This window comes from Melopsittacus undulatus, chromosome 3 (genome assembly GCF_012275295.1).
Source record: "Melopsittacus undulatus isolate bMelUnd1 chromosome 3, bMelUnd1.mat.Z, whole genome shotgun sequence".
Lineage (NCBI taxonomy): Eukaryota > Metazoa > Chordata > Aves > Psittaciformes > Psittaculidae > Melopsittacus > Melopsittacus undulatus.
In genome coordinates this window covers 84,322,645-84,346,457 of record NC_047529.1, presented here as the reverse complement: position 1 = coordinate 84,346,457, position 23,813 = coordinate 84,322,645, and the positions used below count along the sequence as shown (strand labels likewise).

Sequence of the window (23,813 nt, the reverse complement as noted above, 5' to 3'; positions counted from 1 at the left end):
ATGTACTTCAAGCTAAATGTAACTTATTTAAAAGTCTGGATACTGAAAAATTCTATTAATCAGGCTGAGAAAAAAGAAAAAAGGAATAAACAAATTGGCATTTGCAATAGCCCTGTCCCCTCACCACATACTAATTTCCAGATTAGATTCAGTATTTCAAACTGCATTAATAACTACAAAATTTATCACTTATTTTGGCTTGTAACACAGCTTATCTTAAGATCTTCTCTGATTAATGCTGTTATGAGTCAGTGTGAGTTAGCAGATAATAAGATCTAGGTCTTTTTGTCAGTCAAAATTTAAGTGAACATTCAATTCCAGTGTTGTCAACTTGAAACATAAATGATTGTTTCAAAGCCGCCTCTCAAAGACTACTTGGTCATTTGAAGCTCATTTATGCAGTAGATGGAAACTGAACACCATGTAAATATTATGAACACAAAGCAACCTGTGCTTTTCTTTATTAAAAAAAAAATCATTCTAGATCTTAAATTTGCCAACTTCTAGCTTGCAGATCTCCAAATTATGTATTACAGTATGTTTAGTCAGAGGTCAGCAGGCCAGTTAAAACAAAATACCACCAAAACCCCAAGCAATGTAAAAAATTCCCTTGAATACATATGGTTGTAAATACATGGAGCACTTGAACTCAATGGTATTGCATCTTATGTGGCTCCCAAATAATCCTATAGAGTGGACCAATTAAAAGCCAGGGACTTCAGGTGATTCAGACAGTTGGCTAAATGTGGTTTGGCATTCCAGTCCTTTAGCAATGTCTGATTGCTAGGGAAGCATTAACCTATACAGCTGCAGGACTTAGGATTCCAAATAATAATTTCTAAAACCACTCCAAACTGTACACAAGCAGTGATAAAGTTGGCATTAATATGCAAGGCGTCCCATCTTTCAAAAACCTGCTTCTTCCTTGTGCAAGACAAACATGCTATTGCTAAACTAAAAAGCAGCTTTCTCACAGAACAGACCAGATGCTGTCAGCACTTCTTTCCTTACACTTCCAAGTGCTACCACAGCAGAAACATTAAGGCCCAATAAATTAAGGTACATGATCACACTCCCTAAGTGGAGTCAGGTGAGGGGGTACAGGGTAACCATATCAAAAATCCCAAACAAATTGTTTATCTTGGTCCAAAAGTCATGTCTGTCATCTAGAGTTTAAAGATCTCTTGGATAGAACAGGAACCAGCATTTTGGAGAAACACAGGAGCCACAACACACAGAATCCTTTAGGCTGGAAAACACTTTTAAGATCACTGAATCCAACTGATAACCTAACAATGCCAAATCAGACACTAAACCATGACCCCATGATTCAGACAAGATTCATAGCGTGAGGTATGTGTCCAAATGGTCAGAATAGTAGGGAAAGATTTGGAACAAGTAACATCTGCACCAGACATACTAACCACAGAAGAAATTATTACCATAATTAACAAGAATTGTACCCACACATTTAAATTATATGCACTTGCTGGGCATGTGCCAGATAAAGGCATTCAATTAGCAGGCCATTCTTTGCTTTTGAAGAAAAATTCCTTCCATCCTACATAGAAAAACACCAATATCGTACTTGTAAAATGATGCATAAAAGCCAGGACAGTTAAGTTCATAATTTCATTGCCTATTCTACCTCTGTCAGGACTAAAAATAGATATCAAGAACTCTAGTGGAGATACCAATAAATCTTAATCTTCTTAATCGTTTCTCATGCCACGTCTACAAATCACCTACAGAAACCTCTAACCAGGTCTGAGGGCAATGTTGTTATCTACTCTCCACATCTCTTCAAAAGCTACTACATTCAGAGTTTATGTTCCATTTACTTAAAGGCAAGTAAATATTGCAAATTCACCAATCACCGTGACTTTCAGAAAATATTTTTTATGATATTTCTGCTGTTGGATTTTTCCTTCCCTTTCAGATGGTCTTTCTGCACGTCAAATGATTTTTACTGTTGATTACTTAGTAGCTTGAAAAGCCTGTCTCATGTTATCTTCCTTGCTTGAATTACTCAAATCTCCCAGTTGCACCATTATTTTAACTTCAGAGTTGAGATCATTTGCTAACTTCATGCAAATATATAAAGTGCTGCTAGAAACCAAAAGTCAGTTTAATGTACTTTCATGGCATCTCATCATACTTTTGGAGGGTAAAAGAAACACCATGGAATTTCACCCTTCTTCTATTGTAATAAGCACGTGACTGTTCAGAAGGAGGTCAGCAAGTAACAAGATGGAAAAAGAAGCCCAAGATCTCCCTCGAGAACTAAGAGGAACCATATGTCAAAGCAAGGAAAACTACTATAACTTATGAAACAAGGGAGAAGTTCATGAAAGAGGAAAAAAAAAAAGCTTCCCTAGGAGGGAGGGAAGAAGCGATTTTCACAATCCTGCAAAGACTTGAGAGTAAAAAACAACTCCCGTAGCACTGGCTATGAAAATTATTTGGATTGTTCTCTACACTGCTGTGCAGTTAATTCCCCAGAAATACTAGCTCTTGAGACATGAAGCTGCATGCCCAGCAACTGTGGTAAATTCACTTTTTTGTACCACCCAGGCACCTCCTCCAGGTACTGACTCCACCCGTTCTTGTCAAATATTTTATATAATTCTGTAACATCTTCTCTTGAAACCAACCCAAAATTTTGTATTTCCACTGGTTTTCTACAGCCAGAGTCTACCTTTAGGTGCCAGTTATTTCACTGTCAGGCATGCATGTGCTACTGCCTGAAGTCACTCTTTTGTGATGCTACTCCCAACACCCAAAACCAGCCTCATGTCTTCTTCATTTGTCTGTTAACATTAGAGGACAAGATTTTGGATACCTTGTAGGAATATTGTTCTGAATTATGATACAAACTATATCCAAGAATTACTCACATTACCAAATCTGTCAAGCAAGCATAAATACTGTATGTTTTGTGTGTTCCACAGTGAGTTCGTGGCACTTAATCACATCAGATAATACAATCTGACAGTTAGGATAACTTAAGTTAAACAGTCGCCAACATCTTCAGTGCTGGTCATTGATCAGTTAAACACTTTACTACTGTACAAATAACAAGTTTTCTTGACCAGAAAAAGAGATTTCTGTACCTGGCTTTAACAATCATTTGAGTAAGTTTTCATCCATTTATACAGGTACAAACATATTTAAAACGGAGTCATTATGAATTGACAAGGGTTTTTTTTTAAAGACATATTCACTGTGTGCATGCACTTGAGTGAGTTCTACAGGCATCAAAATATTACCCATTTACTGCCCAAAAAGATGTGAAAAATTTGAATAATTAGCAAACAGAAACCACTGAATATTCTCAGAAAAGGCTTATAAAAATTTGCAACTGTTTGTCAAAATATCTCTCCCCATCTGAAACAGATTAACTGTAAAGTAAGGATACTGTCCCACTGCATATCCATTAACTTCTACAGAGCTATTTGCATTTTATTTGTATTCTTAATATACCATATTGTAGGCCATACCTAAGCAACAAGTAAATAACTGCGATTAGTAACATCTTTTAGTCCCAGTTTAGGCAAGGCAAAGGCTGATGTATTCATCAGATCTGAGAAAAGTGGAAAAGTGTCACCATCTAAAATCAATCTTGAATGTCAAACTGCTCAGACATCTTAGGAATTAAGATTTGTGATTGTTATTATACAGTTGACTTTTCCAAGTTGAAAAGGAATTTAATATCTTGCCACAATGAAAAACTACAGATTAGTTGTCTATATCTGGAAAACAAAGTACCAAAAGTATCTCTGTCTTCAAAATGTTCAATTAGTAATTTAATTATTTGGTTTCAGCAACAGTGGTATCTTATTTTGTGCTTACTCTTCTGTTCCATGTCAAAGAGCTTCTTATCAGTCTCAGTCAAATTGCTAAATCTGACCCTAAGAAGCCACATCCAGGATGATAAAAAGCGACCTGTACTGCCTGCCAGCAGCCTCCAACCCTCCCTCCACCCCCAAAAAAATATGGAGAACGAAGACCTATCAATAACTGACACCTACTCAGGAAACACACAGACATGCTGCCCTCCTCCTTGAGCCAACAGGGTCTGCCTCCATTCCCACATTTAAGTGGACTCAATCTTCAGGCACTCCAGGGAAATTCCTATGAGCCTCAAAACAAGTACAGCCTTTCCCACACAGGACAAGCATAGTTTCATGATGCTCAGCAAACACACTCAAACACAACCCTGAACACAGATTACTTCTGGTAAGCAAGCTTATAATATCAACATCAATTCTTATGAAAGTTCTTAAAAAAAAACAGCCTTATTTCAAACACGAAATCATCCAGCAACAGGCAGCCTAACAGGCTAAGATTTTAACCTAGAAAAATCTGGAAAATACTTTAATGGTGCTGATAAATGAAAATGGAGGTAAAGTCTGCAAAGTCTGTTGTCCTTCAGAGTGCATCATAAAGATATGGAAGTGTCAATAAATTTTTGGAATCTCACAAGAATCAACTCCTTCATTTTAGCAGTATTAGACGATGCTCAACACTATTACCCCTGCAAGAGAAGGCTAAAGTTTTAGGAAATCACATGACAGTACCATAAGAATGCCCATACATTGCTAAAACAAAGTCTCACCTAGTTCAGTAACTCATCTCTCATTTTTTTCCACTGAATAAGTATGGAAAAACTTTAAGGTTACAGTAGATTTTCATTATTTAAACCATTCACTTCTTTCACTACTTTGCCAGATAAAGTAAAATGCAGGACCTATCTTTGCAGGCAATTTTGTCAATACCTCAGAACAACTCAGTATGAATTGTCCCCCAAGACTTTCAAAACTTCTATTCATATGCCAGATACAAACAGCTGTGAGCTGTAGCGTAGTCAACTTTTTATAACACAATTAACACTCTCTGTACTTCCCGTCTAACAAAAGCCTAGGAGTAATTTTGCAGAAAGACAGTTTCTACCATGGTAGAGATTAAGATGAGTCCATTACTGTTGAACAGACAGAATTTTATGTATAAAACAAAGACTTATTTATATACAGATGTTCAGGCAACAATTCAAGATTCCCTCAATATATACTTTTTGCACTACACTTTGTGCTACTTTTTTTCAATTTCAGCATAGTCTAGGTTCTCTTTCCTCTTGATCATAAATGTTGGAGGCTTTTTTTTTCCTCACAGGGAACCATAAAACAAAAAATAAACCACAACAAAACAAAAAACCCAAAACAAAACAAAAAACCCAACAACAAAATGAAAACAAAGTATTATAACAACTTGGGTTTCTACTAGCATAGCTTTCATTACACTCCTCCAGTTCTACAGCTCCCAGTGTCTTTAACAGAATAGTTCTTGAATGCCATTAAGTCTGTTACATCCATATGTAATTAGTTCAATAACCAGTTAAGTATTTACCAGCTTAAGTGTTGTCAGAACAAAATGACATAATCAAATACTGATACCAAAGTTAATCATAGCCAAAGGGTTTGGCTACTTTTCACATTACATAGAAAAACATGTGTCTTATTACTGCTAAAATCTGCTCAAAGCTGCGACACTCTGTATTGAGCACATAAAGAAATATATCCAGTATATACTGGATATATTAAGTATATAGCCAATAAAAAGCAAAGGTATCTAGTGAAATCAACTTACCTAAAAAATGCTATGCATCAGATATTGCGATATCAGTAAATATCGGTGATATTTTCTGATATTTTCCAACAATTCTTAAGGCTCTAAATTTTTCTGTATTTCGAAATAAAACCATTCTGCTCTTGAAAGTAAAAACATCCCTCAGAATGTTAAGTAAAAAGACTTTTACAATAAATTACTTCAACTGAGAAGCATTTGTCAGATCATATATACAACTTAAGGAGAACATTTTTTTTTTGTAAAATTCACATTCCCATACATAACTATGCTAATTGCACCTACACTGCTTTCTTCAACACAAGTCATGGTGAACTGAACATTTTTTACTTTAAGATGTGTGCAGGGTAGATTTCAAACATACTCTAGGGACTCTGGACTACCAGCCCCCCCATGAACAGGTTTAAAAGAGTCAGCCTTCAGTCAGGGTAGTTCAAGAAATAACATGCATTACCTTCAACATAGCTGCCTTCTGAATTTCCTGTAGTCTGTACTTGTCAGCCTTTAGCACTTAATTATGTAATTAACAAAGCAACTTGCAAAGAGGAATTTTCTTATTCTTTCCTGATGACTTCTTTTTCTTTTTTTGTACTACCGACTAATAAATATAACCTCTTATCTTTTCAGAAGGTCTTTGCTCCCAGACTACCAAGGATACAACTCAAGAGATGTCTGTTTTATAGGTGAAAAGGGAGAAAAGGCTATGCTTCGACAATTCCTTAATAAAAGTAATAATGATAAAAACCAGCTTTACAACTCCTCCTGCATTCAAAATAAGTGGTTACAAATGCAATAAAGGTTTTAAAATTTGAATAGAAAAGCCTATTTTCTGAAGTACTTGCTACTGAAAAAGAAATTACTATCTTACAAGCAACCAAAATTATTTTCATTATATCTATGATTTACAATGAACCTCTAGGAAGCCAAGTGATATCAACTACCAAGTATATTCTTAAATGGACTTGTATTCTAAGCTAGAGGATTTTTCTCCACCACACAAAAGCTACACACAATTTTTCATACAGCTTAATATGGTACATTCTTCACTGTGTATTAAAATGTCAGTTGTGATATGCTGACTATGTAAGGTCAGTAGTATCTTTACGTGAATATGATTTTTTTTGCTTAAAGTCAGTTTTTGAATAAAAGGCCAGTTACTACACTGATAAAAAAATTAAGCATGAATAAAGCCTACCAAATTTGATGAATCCATTTGAGAAATTATCTTAATCCAGACATGCATACCAAGAAAGAAACTGTTTAGAGGAAACATCACTATAGAAAATGTTAGGCTCTGAAGTTAATTGTTCCCAGGGTAGTATCTTAAATGCTGCCATATGAATGCCTTAAGTAATTTTCTGTTAAAAATTTATAATATGAATGCAGTAGATTCAGGAACATGCTGTAGAAGTAATACCTCAATCCTGAGCAGCCTGCTCACACAATGACTTTTGATGTATACTCACTGAAATTGATAGCAATTACAACTGAATATAATAAAGTTGCAGCTTTCATGTGCAACAAAAGTTAACAAAACCACAATCCATTATATCTAACATACTGAACTGCCGCTCCACACCGCCTCAGCCAGTGGGGTTTCCAGTAAGTAGAAGTCAATTAATTTTAACAAATAGTACACTTATGATGGCTATTCACAAAGGATTCTGACAGTTACAGTTCTAAAAGTAGGCATATGACCTCCAGAAACCCCATCAGCGTTGTCAGAAGAGGTTTCTTTTTCTGTTAAAGAGTCATTTCTAGTTGCATATGACATAAATGGACTTAATTTTTCACTTTTACATGCCTAACATTCAAAATTATTTAAAGATTTGGTTTTTCCTCCCATTATTCCTAATAGTACTGACAAATGCTGAAAACCCCATCTCTGCAACTAGTTAGATTTTTTTAACTGGTACTCCAAATCACTGATACGGTTTCTCAACACAGACACAAGAAATCGTCAAAAAGCAGCAGTATGCTTGTGTGTAGATGCACAGTTTTAGAAGCAACAGGCCTCAGCCATGTAATTTACTCCCTTTGAATAAGGGCTGGTCAACTTTTCAATATGAAACACAGTGCAACTCTACCATTTGCTACCATCTGCTAAATATATTCCATTTCAATGTATGTGTCAGGACCACAGGTTTTATTATTTTTTTACTTTCCACAGAATGCAGAAGTTGAGCATCTTATAATTAGTGTAGTAATAACATGCTCCTCTAACAAGATGTACTGTATATGTCAGTTACTTCCATTTATAAGCTAAACTGAATGTTTAAGTTTTTCTATTAGAAATCAAAGTGTATCTAATGAATATACTCAGAGGTATTCCAGAGATTAAAAGGCATTAAAATATTACAAATATATCATACTTCAATTCTATACAGCATGTAAACACAGTAAAATACCCTGATCATAAAACAGTTGATTTTTTTTCACTGCAATTTTTTCCTCAAGCTTTGCACAGGTACCAAGGATAATTTTTTAATTCCTTTTTAGCCTTACTATAAACCAGAACAAAACCGGAGAGTCCAAAGAAATGGAATTATCTATTTACTGTGGCAACTCTGCACCAGCCAAAGGACTAGACTGGTACTAACCAAGAGTTTTGCCTTCTGTGAAATCTTACGCAATTTCAGCTTGTAAGGTTAACAGTGATAAAGGAACAAGTAAGCTGTAGGTCAGGAACCACGAATCAGTTCAAGTGACTTAATATGGAGCAAAGTGCAACAGATTTGAAGCTGCTACAGTAGATGAAAGCACTGAGTTCTTCAAGTTTGGAATTGCACAGCTGCCTGCTTTTCCCTCAGAAATAATTTTAAGAAAAAAATCAATTGTAATAAAATTGTAAGAAAAAACAAGAAGATGCTTTCTCATGAAATTAAAAAAAAAGAATGTTGCCCTCTTTTCATACACTTCTGGAGAAGATTCTTGTCTAAATGTAGGAAGAAGAAATGGGAAAAAACAATGTAGTTGCCAAGACTGCCACAAGTCAGCAGCCTGCTGCTGTAAGGCTGCTTAGGCCTTTTAAGTGACAGAGGGGTACAGAATACCTATAGAGCTGACTCCTTATAGGTATGTTAATGTTTGTTTTATGGAATTCATGTAAGACAAGGGAAATGACAAATACCAGTGTTTTGCTTATCCATCATTGGACAGTCTTCCCTTTAATTAAGCAGTATGCTTAATTGGTGTGAAAATTGCTGGTTTTCCTCATTACCTACTGAGAGGTGCATTCAGAAAAAGCAAAAACCACCTTGGTTTTAATAGTTACACATTCATTAGCTTTTGATAAATGCCTGCAACCCCTCTCCCCTCCCCAATGATCTCCTTCAAGCACCTCCAGGCTTTTATCACAATAGTCTCAACAATTAAGGTTTTGATTTTGAATTTGCCTATAGCTGCCCAGAGAGATGTTCTGATCACCACCTGTGCCTCAGATACAATTTGACCATTTCTCTTTCCTCCTGGGGGAAGTCTGTCACAAATTTTCAAGACTTGATTCTAGCTAGAGTGATTTGGCCACATGACAAAGAGTTCTAATTCATTACTTCTGTTTGTAGGTTTATACAGGAGAGTGGAATTGTCTATAGAGCAAAATACAAATGGTTCATTTTCCAACATATCAGTCTTTCCATTTTCTCTTGGATTCTGCAACCACTAGCAAGGTAGGAAGAAACATATAGATGGACAGTTTACTCTAGAAGATGGTATTTAGTACCATGCTGCTGTCACATTAGAGACTGACAATTGTTTAGTAATTCCTTCCCATATCCAATAAGGTTTCTTATATAACTATCACCTGGTGATCAGGTTTGCAGCTATGAAATACACAGAATACACATGCAAATTAACCTGAATTTCTTATTTTCTCCAAATTGCAAAGCAGTTCAATAAAAAAACTGGAAAAACCTTGAATATTCACTTTTCTAAATAGCACTGACTTATATGAAACTTTTTTTAAGAACTGCTAGAGTAACCTAACATTTCCTGAGAGAATACTATTACTTCTGCATTTTACACTTCGAAGTACATTAGCATTTTGAAGTAGAACCTGCAAAGAGAGGAACCCCTTGAGAAAATACAAAGATGGTTATCATTAAAAAGATACTGACTGCCAAGTCGGTCATTTTGCACTGCAAAACTAAGGAGTTCATCTATAAGTAAAATTCGTCAAGAAAAGAGGCAAGAGCCAATAGCAAGAAGTATACTTACTCCTCAAAGTGATAAATGTCACTTGTTCCTACTTTAGTCTGTTTGTGATCACTGAGTCTTGAATATAGCTTCCAAATCTTTATTTTTAGAAGAAACACCATATTGGGGTGCATCGCAAACTGCATCATCATCAATGGTTATGAAATCCTTCCTACTGCAGCAACAATGGTATAGCACCAAAAAGTTCATTCTGAAAAAGACAAACTACTGGCTAATACCAATCATCTCAGCAGAGAAAAGAGCAATAGAAAGATTAGGAATGGATGACATGAAAATAGGTTTTATCAAGAAAATTATTTGGTACTCAACGTGGCTTTATAGCCAGTATTATATTATTGGCTATTCAAATGCATTATACTATTATATCATTCAAACATACTGAACTATGTAATATTCAACACTAACTGTAGAATTATCTCATGAAATCAATGGTCAAGTACACTGTGCTCTGAAAGTATCACACAACAGGCAACTTAAAAGAGGTAGGCATTAAAGCACTGCCTGTGTCAGTTTGTAGCTTTTCATGCATACAAGTTCTAGCTGACCTGCCATACAGAACTCATCCAAGACAGCTTCACTCTTCCTAGTAAACTTCAAAAAGACAGGCAACTCTTACTCAGAAGGTCTCAGCTCCTCTGTTTTCTCAAAAACAAACTCCAGTAGCTGACACTGCCTAATCTCCTTGGAGCAGCTAAACAATAAATAAATAAAACTAAAGAGAGAGTGGCCACAGTGGGGGGGAGGGGGGTGTGGAACAGTCCAAAACATAACACTTTCCCAGACATTAAACCTGCCCAAACTCTCTAGCAAGATGACTCCCCAAAGGAGGACAGGTTCTGAAGTGCAGTAGTGGGAGGCTGTGGGCACTAAACCTAACAGCCATTTAGACACAGTCCTAGGCAACCTCTCTAGGTAACCCTGCTTGAGGAGGGGTATTAGCCAAGAGAACCTTCAGAAGTCCCTTCCAAACCTAACTGATTCTGTAAAAGACATTTCATAAACTCCAAGACTTACACAAATGTTGACTAGATAAGTCAGAACAAATGGTGGTGACCAACAACACTGCAGAGAATGTGCTTATCCTAGCTGACAGCTGAGACAGAGTAATGAAGGATATGGTACATGCACAGGTACTACAACTGGCGTAAGTCCCTGCTCTGCTGGTAACATGGTAGTGGGACTTAACATAAAAAGCTTTCAAAAGGAACAAAGGCTGTTACAGCTCTAACAAATGCTCTGTTAGTCACACCCTGCAAAATGGCTACCATACCCAAACGTGGAATTTATTGGGCCACAGTGGTTTCTGTTCAGGTTAGTATGAACATAGACAAGGAAGAGATAGAGCATGGTGGGGGTGAGGGATGGATTATGGTATGTGGGGCAAGGAACAGAGCGATTTCCAGAAATATAAAGTAATTTTCACTCTCTGTGATTTCTATTGAAGAGTCTGCAAATTAAGTATTTATAGGAAAATGGGTCCCTTCAGAAGAAAAGCTGAGGCCTCAGATTCAGGGTTTTTTTCTTTCTTTTTACACTGTTGCAGCTGCTTCCTATTGCTAACACAGGTAAGTGCCATTTTCCACACAGCAAAGCTAGTCTGCAAAACTTTTAAGGATGTATCAGAACATCACTGTTAATGACTGTTTTAAATATACATACATTCACTACTAACAGTGAGACGTTATTTCTGGACCATTAAGCTTGGGGCCTCAGTCTGTGCTTACAAGCTTCCTAATGTTTTAGCCTATGAGCCTAAATGTTTTAGCTTATGAGATCTATGAACATAAATGAACCAGAACAAAAATTTTGATTCAGTTACATAATCTAACTCCTGATGATCTACCCCAACCTGGAATTACCATTCCTAAAGCAAAGATGAAGCAGCAATAAACTTAAATTTTGCCCATAAATGAAGATAAGGACTGTAGCGTTGATAAAAATACCATGATTTTAAAAACTATGTTTAAATAAGAAAAGAGCTGAAAGAACTCTTAAGTACTCACTTTGGTTTAAGGCATCAGTACTTCTCTTTGGAATTAACTGCTTGAGAATTCATTCGTTGCAAACTAAATTTTGATGTATTCCTGGTAGTGAAGATTTACTTTGTTACAACTGGCATCAGAAGTCATAAGATCTAATTAATCTACCAGTCAAAAAGTGGTAGCTTTCAAGAGTAGATTGAGCAGTCTTCTCTTAAAGGGAGGCACTATTTTCACTAGATCTCCTGCCCTGGGATAGATAGATATATATATACATACACACACACACATGCACGTATACATACATACACATACATGTATGTATTATTAAACAACACAACAGAATATGTAAGAATTTGACTACTATTAGTACAGCCAGAAGAGCTGTATGATTAAGATAATTCACCTATTGGCAACCATACACTTTCCTTTAACATATAACATCTACACCCACACAATTTGGTATGTTTGGTGAGGCATGCTGAAATTTAAATACTCAGAAATTTTAATGTCTCCTAACACCTCCAGTTATAGGAAAACTGTGTTTCAAAATCCTCTACTAAAAACATCGACTCTACAAGTTCTATTTACCCATCTATCACTTAAAACCCCGCAACAGTAGGAGTTATTTATATGTTAAATGTGCCCCCCAGACAAGCAGTAGAAGGAATTCTGGACAAATTGTGTTTTGTTAGGGTTTTTTGGGTTTTTTTTTTGCCTTTTTTAAAGTAAACCTTCATGAATCAAGTCTTTCTTTAAAACAGTGTCACCCTCTTACTTCTAACAGAACATAGGCAGCCAAGAACTCTCTAGGTTAAAACAGATCTTTGCTCAAAAGCTAGCAATCTAAACAGCCAAAATAGATATGGGGAGAATAAGAGAAAGGGTGGTAACAGTATTTACAGCAGACTATGAAAACAAAAGGCATCAAAATGATTTTGAAAGCTACACAGTCAAACTCTGGGAAGTCTGAGATTTGTAACTGGGTAGACATCAGCTTTCTATTTTAATTGTGATGTGCTACGTATGTATCAGATGGCTGACCAGATAAGGAAAAGAGGGGGAGAACAAAGAAGAAACAACCACACATTTCAAAAATGCAGTGGAAATGCTGATGCAATTTGAGCAGTAGTAACCAGAGATGGAGGAAATAGCCAGAAAACAACCCGCAAAACTAAATCACTTACACAAGTTACCATCAGAGAAACTTGACATTCAGGATGTCATTTACCTACTTATACCAGATGTGCATACATATTACAGGACAGAGCAAGGAACATCCCTTTACATTGCAACTCCACCTGAACACAAATCCAGAAATACAGTGATTCTTGGTTCACCCTAAGAGGATTCACTGCCAGTAACGCATTCACCATTTTCCCCAACCCACACTACTTGCACAAGGCACTATTTTGTACTTCAATAATACAATGTTATTAACAACACTTTAAAGATTAACAACTCTTCCTTAGAAAAATGTATTTATCTTCTTTTTTTTATTTTGTGAAAGATGACACAATTCAAAGTTAGTTACTGCTGAAAAATACTTCATAATTGCTAGTTAGACACCCAATCGCACCATTACGGAGTATGCATATTTAACTTCTTTAGGATAGACTGTGTTATTTAGTAAGGCTGTAACAAAGACTAGATAATTAAAAAGTATACAGTAAGAACGCAACAAATAAGAAAGACCTGCATCTGAAACTACACTACCTTTCAAAAGCTTACCTTCTTTTTGTCCCTCATAGAGCCCTTCCCTCGGACCATTATCTTGCATCCTGTTTCTGCCTCAAGCTGTTTAGCTGTTAGTCCTCTGGGCCCAAGGATTCTTCCAACAAAGTTAAACTGGGGGAAAAAGAACCATAAATTATTATTCCTATAAAAGCAAGTAAACAAGATTCTTTTAAAATTTAACAAGATGTATTTCTTTCTCTAAAGTATCATCAAGTGTTTATCAGTTTAGAACACTACACTAAATACCTGAAGTTACAGAATGAGGTAAGTACTATTTTCATGCATTAGATAACTAAGTGACCCTTATTTCTGGGGATACAGGTTTCAGGTGAAGAATGATTTTTTGAAGGTTAACATCCATTACTCTAGGGCAGTCTATGTAGTACTAATTTCCTCCTCAGTAAGTATCAGCTTACAGAATTTACAGAACACCTCCCCTCACCACTAACATGACTAGACATGCTCATTGCTAGGCAAACAATGTGCATCACGTCACAGAAGCACAAATGTTCTTGTTGTATGACCAGACATACATGAGTCTCACCACATGGAAGCTGTGTGCAAGCCCAGTCCCATAATGGCACCAGGCTCTCAGGCAGGACCTTTATGCCCACTATTCATTTGTTTCTCACTTACACCTAAGGAGTCTATAAAACCCCTTTTTTTTTTCACCTTTCCACACTCTTCTAGTGTACTCGATCTGGACAGCACACTGCCGGCTGGCCCCTACCTCTACAGAAGCTCTTCTTTATCTACCTGTGCCATAGCATTTCCTTTAGAAAAAGACCTGAGTTCACCTTGTTGCGTATCCACTTTCCTGGAAAACACTTAGCATGTGTGCATATATGTGTATATATAGATACATGACAAAAACGTGTCATTTTTGTAAGTCACATACTTCACTCAGTTGTGCACACATACAGAGCAAGTATTTCTTGTTTAATTGGCTAACTTCAGTAACAGCAGACAACCCCCTGCCTATGCTTAACACAGTAATACTGCCATTTACCCATACATAACAGTATTTCTTAGTTGTTTTCCAGGTTTTTTACCTTTCATTATTTTCAATCACACATTCTGAAAATTATGACATAAATAAAAAAGCATTAAATGCAAGTAGCATTAAGAACATATAGCAGTACTCTGTGACAACTACGGTGTGAAGTACCAGGCTCAAAGGATATATAAACCTAGAATTTTCAGAGTGAAAATTAAATTCAAAGAAGCTATTAAGAGAACAGAAGCACTACAGAAGTCTTGATATTTTACATCCTGGTAAACAAAGCTATTCAATGGGATTATGAAGAAGCTGGTTGCTTTCATTTCCAAGCTAATTAAAACTGGTTTTGAGTACTACAACTCAACATATTTGAAATCTTTGTAGAACTGAAAAGACCAGAAATGATTTAAGAGTGAGCAGAAATTATGAACACAAAAAAAAATAAAAGTTCTTCAACAAAAATAATCGTGTTTCTCAATGTCTAAACTGTTCATAGGGACGATACACTCCAAAATTATTTAGCATTCCAAGCTCTTTAAAAAAACAAAGGCATCCTATGAAGTCTGAATCAACTGTTGACGTAAAAAAACAAAGATTAAAGGCACTCGTGAATGGACACATGAACTGTGAATCACAAGAAATTAAGGAGGACTCACTAAGACTGGATAAAACAATAACCAGCCACAAGTGATAAAGTTCAATCATGAAATACAATCCAAATCCTGCATTGGTTACACATTTCATGTTTAATACCAAAATGATGCTACTATCATGACATAAACAGAATCTTACTGACTTTCTCCACAGCCACACTTACAGCACACTAAACCTTTAGCTAAATATCCCATTTCACTGCTAAGGCTAAAATAATATTTTAAACCTGACCTTGAACCACTCTCCTAACCAACACACAAGGCAACGATCACTACATTCTCTATCTCCCAAGAAAAACAGCATCCTCTAATATTTTATTAACTCAGATCATGATTAAAAGAATAAATTATAAGATAAGAATTTGGATAAAAAAATAAATAGAACAATTTATAATACTAAGAAAAAAGGCAGGAATTTGTATTACTCTCAAGGTTGCAACTTTATTCATGTTGTCTTAACATTATTTACAATTGTGGCTTCTACTTAAGAAATTGTTGACTTAAACTGCAGAAAAAAAAAAAAAATGTTAAGCCAGTTTCTTTTCTAAGCTGCTCCCAAAATATTCCCCTTACAAAAAGCCTTCATAAATCTTTTGAAGGTAGATCAACCTCATGTCTTTTTTACCAAAACTGCGTGCCTTAGCCTTTGAACCTTTTTGGACAGGTATTCTTTCTAAAACTCTGACTGCTCTTGTAGCCTCTCATGGGCCCTCCAATTTGCTCATTTCTTAAAGCAGGATGTCTGTACAAGGCAGTACTTCAAAAGAGACCTCAACAAGATTAAGTTACTGAGTCCAATTACATCTTAAAAACCACATTCCAATTAACACATCCCAGCTTCTTTCCCTCCCAAAATAATTCAGCTCTTATGCTTGATTCAACATTGACTGACCCCAGATACTCTTTTCCATTACCTCTGCACTGCTAGTTTTTCCCAGTTTTGGATTCATATGCAACTCTCATACCTCCCAACAACAACACATTCCTCCACATTTGTGCAATGAATTCCACATTGTTGTTGTGCAAAATTAACTCTTAAGAGACAGTAAATATTAGGAGACTGCATACAATGACCATTGTTGTTGAAGTTAATGGGAACAAACATATTAGATAAAAGTTTGCTCTAAATCCTAATTTCTGCACCTACTCTAGAACCTTAATGATTACAGCAACTGATGCTCCTAAGACCTGACAAAATTTCTATCTGGCCTTCTACCTCACAAGTCCATTGCATCAGAAATTCCCTAATAAAAGCAGCTTGGACTCCCTATGCATAGAACAAATATCTTCCAAACAGACAAGGTGCTCTTACAGTCCTTCTATACCTCACCAGAATCTACACTACAAACATAGTAAAGAAAAATAGGAACAAGCTATGCTAAAGACTCAAAGCTGCTGATTTATAAGAGGATGCAAAGAAGTGTGTATGGGAAATGCAGTGTTTGAGAAACTTTCCATACAAGTTAAAACCCCAGGAACTTAAGGAAGCCTTAGTTTCATACTGTTATTGTGCCTTACATATTTTGTGTTTTTGTCTGAAACCTGAAAGTAAGATATGGCAAGATCTAATTTATCTGATAAAAAAATAATACCCTCTTCCCTTGATTATTGGGGAAGAATTTGAAAAAACATGATTTGATTAAAATACCCAAATCTCACGAAAGAAAAAGAGCATAAGCACATGCATCTGGTTAAACAATTATTCTTCTCAATTAAGGAGTAATTTGTTCTACCATCTTATTAGCAAATGTTCCAGTGATTTGCTATACACTGAATTTGCAGAGCTAGTTACTTATCACTGGAAAAAAGCCAAAAGCAAGCTAATCTTGAAGTCTATTTCAACTTAAGAAAATCAAGAAAAGTCATAGAAAGCTGTTGTTCAGATACAATGCATATCTGAGTACAAGTGTTTTCCACACAGCCTAAACATTATTTTAATTAAAATCTCAGGCAAACTCCAGTAGCTCCCCATTATAACAAAAGCAAAAGATACACTATGCTTCACACTGACTACTTCAATTAATAACACTTTAAGACATAAAAATAAATATTTAAATTCAGCAGAAATTCTAATCACACAAAAGAGAGCCTTTTATAACGATCCACAAACTATGCAATTTGGCTCATTTCTAGTAATCTAGCATTTGGTCTCACCTTCTGATCTCTTAGAAAAAAAACGCAAATTCTGTGAATTTCTTTAAAAACCTTACTAACTACTCCAAACAAGTACTTGTAACTATAGATGTCTACACTTGATGCTACTTCATTCTTAACTGCTTGCAGAATCAACTTCAGTATAGTTATTCCATACATGAAAACATATTCTGCATTCTGAGACTACCTTTACATACCATGACTTCCTCCCTTTTCAACCATAACACAGCACAAAAACTCCAGGCTTCTGCAACAGTTAGAAAGCAGTTTAGTTTTACCTTAGTCAGACCTTTTCCAAATACAGTATTGCATTTTATTTTACAGCTAAGTGTTAGACATAAGTCTGCCAGCTGTAAGTGGATTTTCATGAAGACAAAAAACATTTACCCTCCCATATGCAAATTAGCTTTTAGGTTGTACACTAATACATAAAACAAAGTAAGGCATCCCAAAAATGAGGTTCAAAATGTCCTGGTGTTTTGTTTTTGAAGACATTTCCTGCTCACTTCATTTTCATCTGCTTTTCTTCACCAAATAAAAAGCAGCTGAAGATGAAGATTGCATGGCTCAGTGATCAGAATGTCAAGGTTAAGAAGCATCTGAAAACTGGATGTTATAATGGAGAACATGTGGCAATTTTTATCTTAAACAGCAATGCTAACAGTCAGTTTAGCCATTTTGGAAGGAACCTTCTACGTCTTCAGCTCCTAGCAGTCTTATTCCAAGAACATTTGGGAAGATAACTTAACCTGACACAGTATCAGGCTAAAGTGCTAAGTGTGGAAATGAAGCAATGAAGAGACAGAAAGCAACTGCAGTGAAGAGAAAGGCATTCCAAAGAAAGCATAATATGCATGACAATGTTTTTTTGTTAAATGTGAGTACTCCTTGTGCGCAAAATTAACATTACTCTTAAGCATTAATACATTTCTCAAAGTTACAAGTATATTTCAGTACTTATTTTCATCCATGGTTTTGAGGAATAAAAGCAGCTAATGCATTTATTTGAAACATTTATATGCAAAATTAAATTGGAAATACTACTGTATAAGAAAAGATAGCACTATGCTGACAAGACATGCAGAAGACAAGGCTCTGAACCCACCAAATACTGTCACTGGCCCACCAAAATTAGCAAATTTGGGTTTGTGATTTTTCATTGTTTTCTTTTTAAAGAAGTGCTATTTTACGATACCGGTAATACAGTTATTTAAAACAAAAAGTATTTCTGCATTTATTAGAAATAGTTTGAATTGCTTTAAGCTGAGTTTTAAGTAATCATAAAGACACCAGATAGACAGCCAATTAGATCTTTGAAAGCCTGTAACTTGAAACAAGAATAAAGCCACTTGAGGTAGTGGAAAACAAAATACAGCATATTAAATCTTAAAAATACAATTACTATATACTTTCAGTTAGGTAGTTTATTTGATAAAGGAAACAAAACTTGTAACAGAACATTACTGATAGGTAGTACATAAACATTATGAAGAACGATGTTAATTACAATAACATACACTTTTTTTTTTCTTTACTCAAAATAATCACAAATAAATTTGCACCAACAGTTAAGGTAACAGGAGGAACTGATTAAAGACACATCCTTTTGGTCCACATTTATAGTCTCCATCCCCAATTTTTTCAGTCTGAATAGTTTGGTTTTTTTTAAATTACTTACAACTATTGCCACTACCTCATCCAGTACATAAAATACTACTACATTTTGACAGGTGGTGACTAAGGAAATAGACAGTATCTTTTCTACAAGCAGAAAACCTTGGATATATTTCATGCCTTATTAAGTATTTCCAGTGTTTCAACACCACTCATTACAACAGACTACAGCTACACAGCTTTTGTTGAAGAGAAGTAAGAACTACTACCAAATAAAAAACAACTGCATCATATACACAGCTTACTCAGTGACCACACCGCAGATTAACTGAAAACAAAGGATGAAAAGTTTACATATGCAGCCACTTATACAAGTTTAAGAAATCAAGTGGGAAAGGTATAACATTTGAGGAATGAAAAAAATCCTGAAATTACAAAACCTTTCATTAACTGTATTAACATGCATTTTGAGGATTAAATATACCCTAGTAGAATTTGGCAAGGGCTGCGCCAAAAGGTAAGAAAACCAGACTTATCTGATGAGATTTTACAGGGAGAGAAGGCTGACGAAGCAGATGGTATTATCATTGCCAATACAATGAACCCAGACAAAAGTAACCACATACAGAAGTTAATTTTTACATACAAACTAGCTTTAGGTAGCTGGCAAGAATACTACTGACAACAGTGAAGCTGTTTCCTGAAGTCTCTTCCAAAAATACCTACTGCAGACAACAATGCATGAGAAACATTCCCTCCACCCCTTAATGCAACATGGTTTCTATGTGAAATAACCAAGCAAATGCCAAAGTACATATATAGTGAATAACAGCATGACATGTGTAATCTGCTTATGTCAAATATATCCACTTATATTTGCTGGGTGTATGTGACACACACCATTCTAATAATATAATCAAAACTAAATAAGACCTTATGAAACTTTCAAGTGATGAAGTTTACAAGTAAATTAGAAATGCTGTGCTGTAAGAAACATAAATTACTAAATGAAACAGTCTCTTCACCACTTAAAGCATAAAACCAAAACCACTGAAGTACGGGAGAACAAAACACAGAATAATAACCCTCAGAAAGTTAGGATTTCTCCTATTTGCAATTACATACTTTTCTGCTGGATAAACGAAACCAAAACCTCTAGCACACCATTTGAAATATTTTCAAGATTACTTCAAGTGTCAGAAATTTAATCCCTAGAATTTAATAAAACTGTCATTACCACAAACTATTTAAGTGGCTCGAATTCTCTGAAATTTCAGTTCTCATAAAGAGCAAAATCTGTATAACTGATGAAAAAAATTAGATAGGAAAATATTTTTCTTCTTAGTTTAGTAAATGGCCAAACAACTTTCAGTGGATCTATAATTCACTAAAACAAGTTCAATTTTTATTTAGTTCGCTGTATACTTTTTCAGCACAGGTTATGGGGATTTTTTTTTTTTCCCAATTCAGTTATGATAAACCCATTTCAACGTGAAAGACAGAGTAACTCATCTTGTTACAGGCAAGCACTGACAATTTTTATGGGTGAAGACAGGCTTAGTCTTGTTCCAAAACTTCTGTTAGTAGCATTTATGCAAAAATAAAAGATACAAATGTAATATATTACTAAGCATATAGTATATTTGCAGCAGGAAAACCAAATTAATGCTCTGGTTTAAAGACTGCATTATATAAAAATATCAGCATCCAGCAGAATATGAAAATCACGCATTAGCACAGAGATTTTGAGCATAACACACCTCAAAGGTTACAATGAAAAACTCACCTAGTAATAGAGTGAATGAGTTCTCTCCATACAAATACCTACACCTATTGCTCTTTCACAGCTCGACATTTAACTTGAGCATTACATAATGCAGTTATTAGTGTAGCAGTAATCTTGGTAAGATATTACTTCAAATTGAGGGGGGAGGGAAGTGGAAGGGGGTAATTAAATACTTTGAGCACAACTTCTTAAGTCAATTGCAACAAGTAGAGATTCTGTGCAATCTCCAGAATGCAGAAAGATCTCCAGAAAGTTTTTCAAACTCACTAGGCGAGCACTATTTGGGGCAGGGGAGAAGGCCTTAATCCTCAGTTCCAAGCACTGGGGTATTTATGTCATGGCACGCATGAGTCAGTTCTCCTTTGTGCTGTTTAACCTTCAACTCACCTCATCTGGAAAGCCAGTAAAATGCCATCAGTACAATTCAGACACTGAACAGTTAACATTATGTTCTGAATTAAAATACCTTGAATGAACATGCAGTGAGACAGTTGGCTAAGCAAAACTAAGCATTATATTTAGCATGTTGGTCAGCTAGTAAACAAATCTTGCCTATATAGAGACTGCACACAACCTTTTAATAAGAAATGTTGACAAAGACACTTATCTATGTTTTCCAGTAAAGCTTTAACAGTAAGAAGGTAAAGAATCCATGATGAACAGCAGCACTTCATTCTCCCTGTGATGTCCTTCTGGACACCAGCAATACATGCTTTTGTGATTTCAAGGATGGATTACCACATTAAACAGCATGGTCTACCTTAAGAACTTCTCATCTATTACTTTCTTATTAGTAAAGCTCTCTGAGTAACATTAAACAGGTGGTACAATAAATAAGAACTTCTAGGAATTTTTAATACTAAAAACCTTTTGTATTTATATTTTTCATTTTCTAAACTAAATTCTTTTAGTTACAAGAATGACATGTACTAAATTTTCCAAAGGGTAACCCTGAGCCCTACTCAACTATAAAGTTCTTTTTGGCAGTACCTATATTCCAGCAATGTAATGTTATTTCACAAATTTAAAACTGCTTCAAACAGTGCTCTGGATTATGTCACAATAATCACCACACCATGAAATTACAGATAGAAAACTGAGGTTGTTTTAATTGGGTGATTTTAATAAATATATTGCTTGTTTCAATAAAAATTAAATTGGTTTTATGAAGCAGTAATGTACAGTGTAAACCCCAAGAGAGCACAGCCATATTAAAGAACATAACCATCTTAAAATCATCAATGTATTTAAAGACACCACAATTCTGCAAGGTTAGTTTTACTGCTAGACTTGACTTGCCAATTACCAGATTATTTATATTTGTTCCCAACTGAGCAGAGTATCAGTCACTAGTGATCATTCAGAAAGCTCAGAATCTTTATCTGATCACTGCAGCTGTAATCTAGACAAACAAGATTATCTATGTGACGTCAATAAAATATAGTTTTTACTCAGCAGACTGAATCTTAATGCTTAAAATGATCCCTTAAAAAAAAGGCATTTAAAAGTATAGCTGTGCTTTAGAATGAATTACTAAATCCTTTAAATCCACATTATTCACCTCTAATAACCTCTGTGCTGAAAGCTTTGAGAGCTTGTTTTAACTGACAAACAGCTTTACAAACCCCATGTAAATACAATGGATCAGATCTATAAAAAAGGAGTGGGGATGGGGAAGAGGAGAAGGGAAGGGTGGAAAAACAAAACCCCACACCAGAAGCTACCTTTCCAAGCCATTTTAATAATGGTGATGGAGCTTTCTTTGTCAAAGGAAAAAGAAATCCCAGAGCAGAGATTTTTTTTTTTACAACGTAACGCTCTGAAGTACATAGCCTTTTTTCCTCTGAATTCTTAACTCGCATTTTATAAGAGAACCTGAGTATTCAGATTAAATATTTTGTGTTTCAATCAGCCAATTTTAACACAATGTTGTCATTATAGCTATAAATTTATCTAAACATTGAAATTTTAGCACAGAAATTCTAATACACATGGCAGAATGCCACCAATAGCTAAACCTAGTTGACTGAATGCATTACAACTAGGCAGAGAAGTCAACATACACTTTCTTTTATCATCTGTTTGAACTAGATAGCTGTCAGAACTTGTTATCAAAATGTAGCCGTAAGAATTCAGGATGAATTCCTGTACATCCAAAAATCCAAATATTCAAAATACATTTTTCTTTTTATCTAGTGTACCAATGTAATTTTCATCCACACATGCAACCATGAAATGTAACACAGTCTTCCCAGAAAATCTATTTTCAGCTTCCCTGGGAGAAAGATTCTAACTGATTTTTTTAAACACCATGTGTCCATGTGTTATCAAAGGTGGGAAAGTTGAAAAAAAAATTTTTATATGTCAACACAAAGACAATATCTTTACTCTCAAGAACAGTTTTGCCTGATCAGCTACTGAAGAGCTAACATCATTTTTTCGGAGATTTTGATGAATTTGAAGGTCCCTGTATCTAACAGCATACCAAAAAGTTAAAAATCCTAACAGATTTGAAAAATTACCACATCTTCAGTTTAGTTTTCTAAAAGTTAAGAAGTATATTTATGCCAAGACATTTATCATTTAGTTTAAAATTAAGTGATTACTAAGGAGCTTTACTGTCCTAGGCTTGTGTAAGGCGTTTTTATTTTTTCATTTTTCTGTAGTAAAACTATACTTTTATTGTATAATTTTGGCATTATACAACACAACCTTCAGATGGAAGCCATAAAGTAAAAGAAACCCAAAGGAAGATCTCTATTTTTTGTGAAAGCTAATGACATAGCACTGCCATAAAGACCTTGCATTACTGTCAAGAGTCAACAAACTTTAAAACACTGCGTAAGTTGTACTTCTTAAGTTGCTTTAAATAGAAGCAGTGGAAGTTAGATAAATGGACTAGGAAGTTTGAGAGAACTGATTTAAGAGTAACTTTTAAATTACTGGCCTCTAACATGGAATTCTGAAAGCTGTGTGCCTGTCTTTTACTGTATAGAATTAGATCATCTGGAAAAAAACTAATACTGTAAACA

General features: G+C 35.2%; 1 protein-coding gene across 9 annotated transcripts in view; it reads right to left on the bottom strand.

The window, feature by feature from the left end:
* Positions 1 to 23,813, bottom strand: part of QKI (QKI, KH domain containing RNA binding) — a 155,807-nt gene that overhangs the window by 79,149 nt on the left and 52,845 nt on the right. For all 9 annotated transcript variants that reach the window (XM_034060700.1, XM_034060701.1, XM_034060702.1 and 6 more), the window contains exon 3: positions 13,569 to 13,685. In XM_034060700.1, the coding sequence (XP_033916591.1) occupies positions 13,569 to 13,685 (117 nt within the window). The remainder of the gene's footprint in view (positions 1 to 13,568; positions 13,686 to 23,813) is intronic.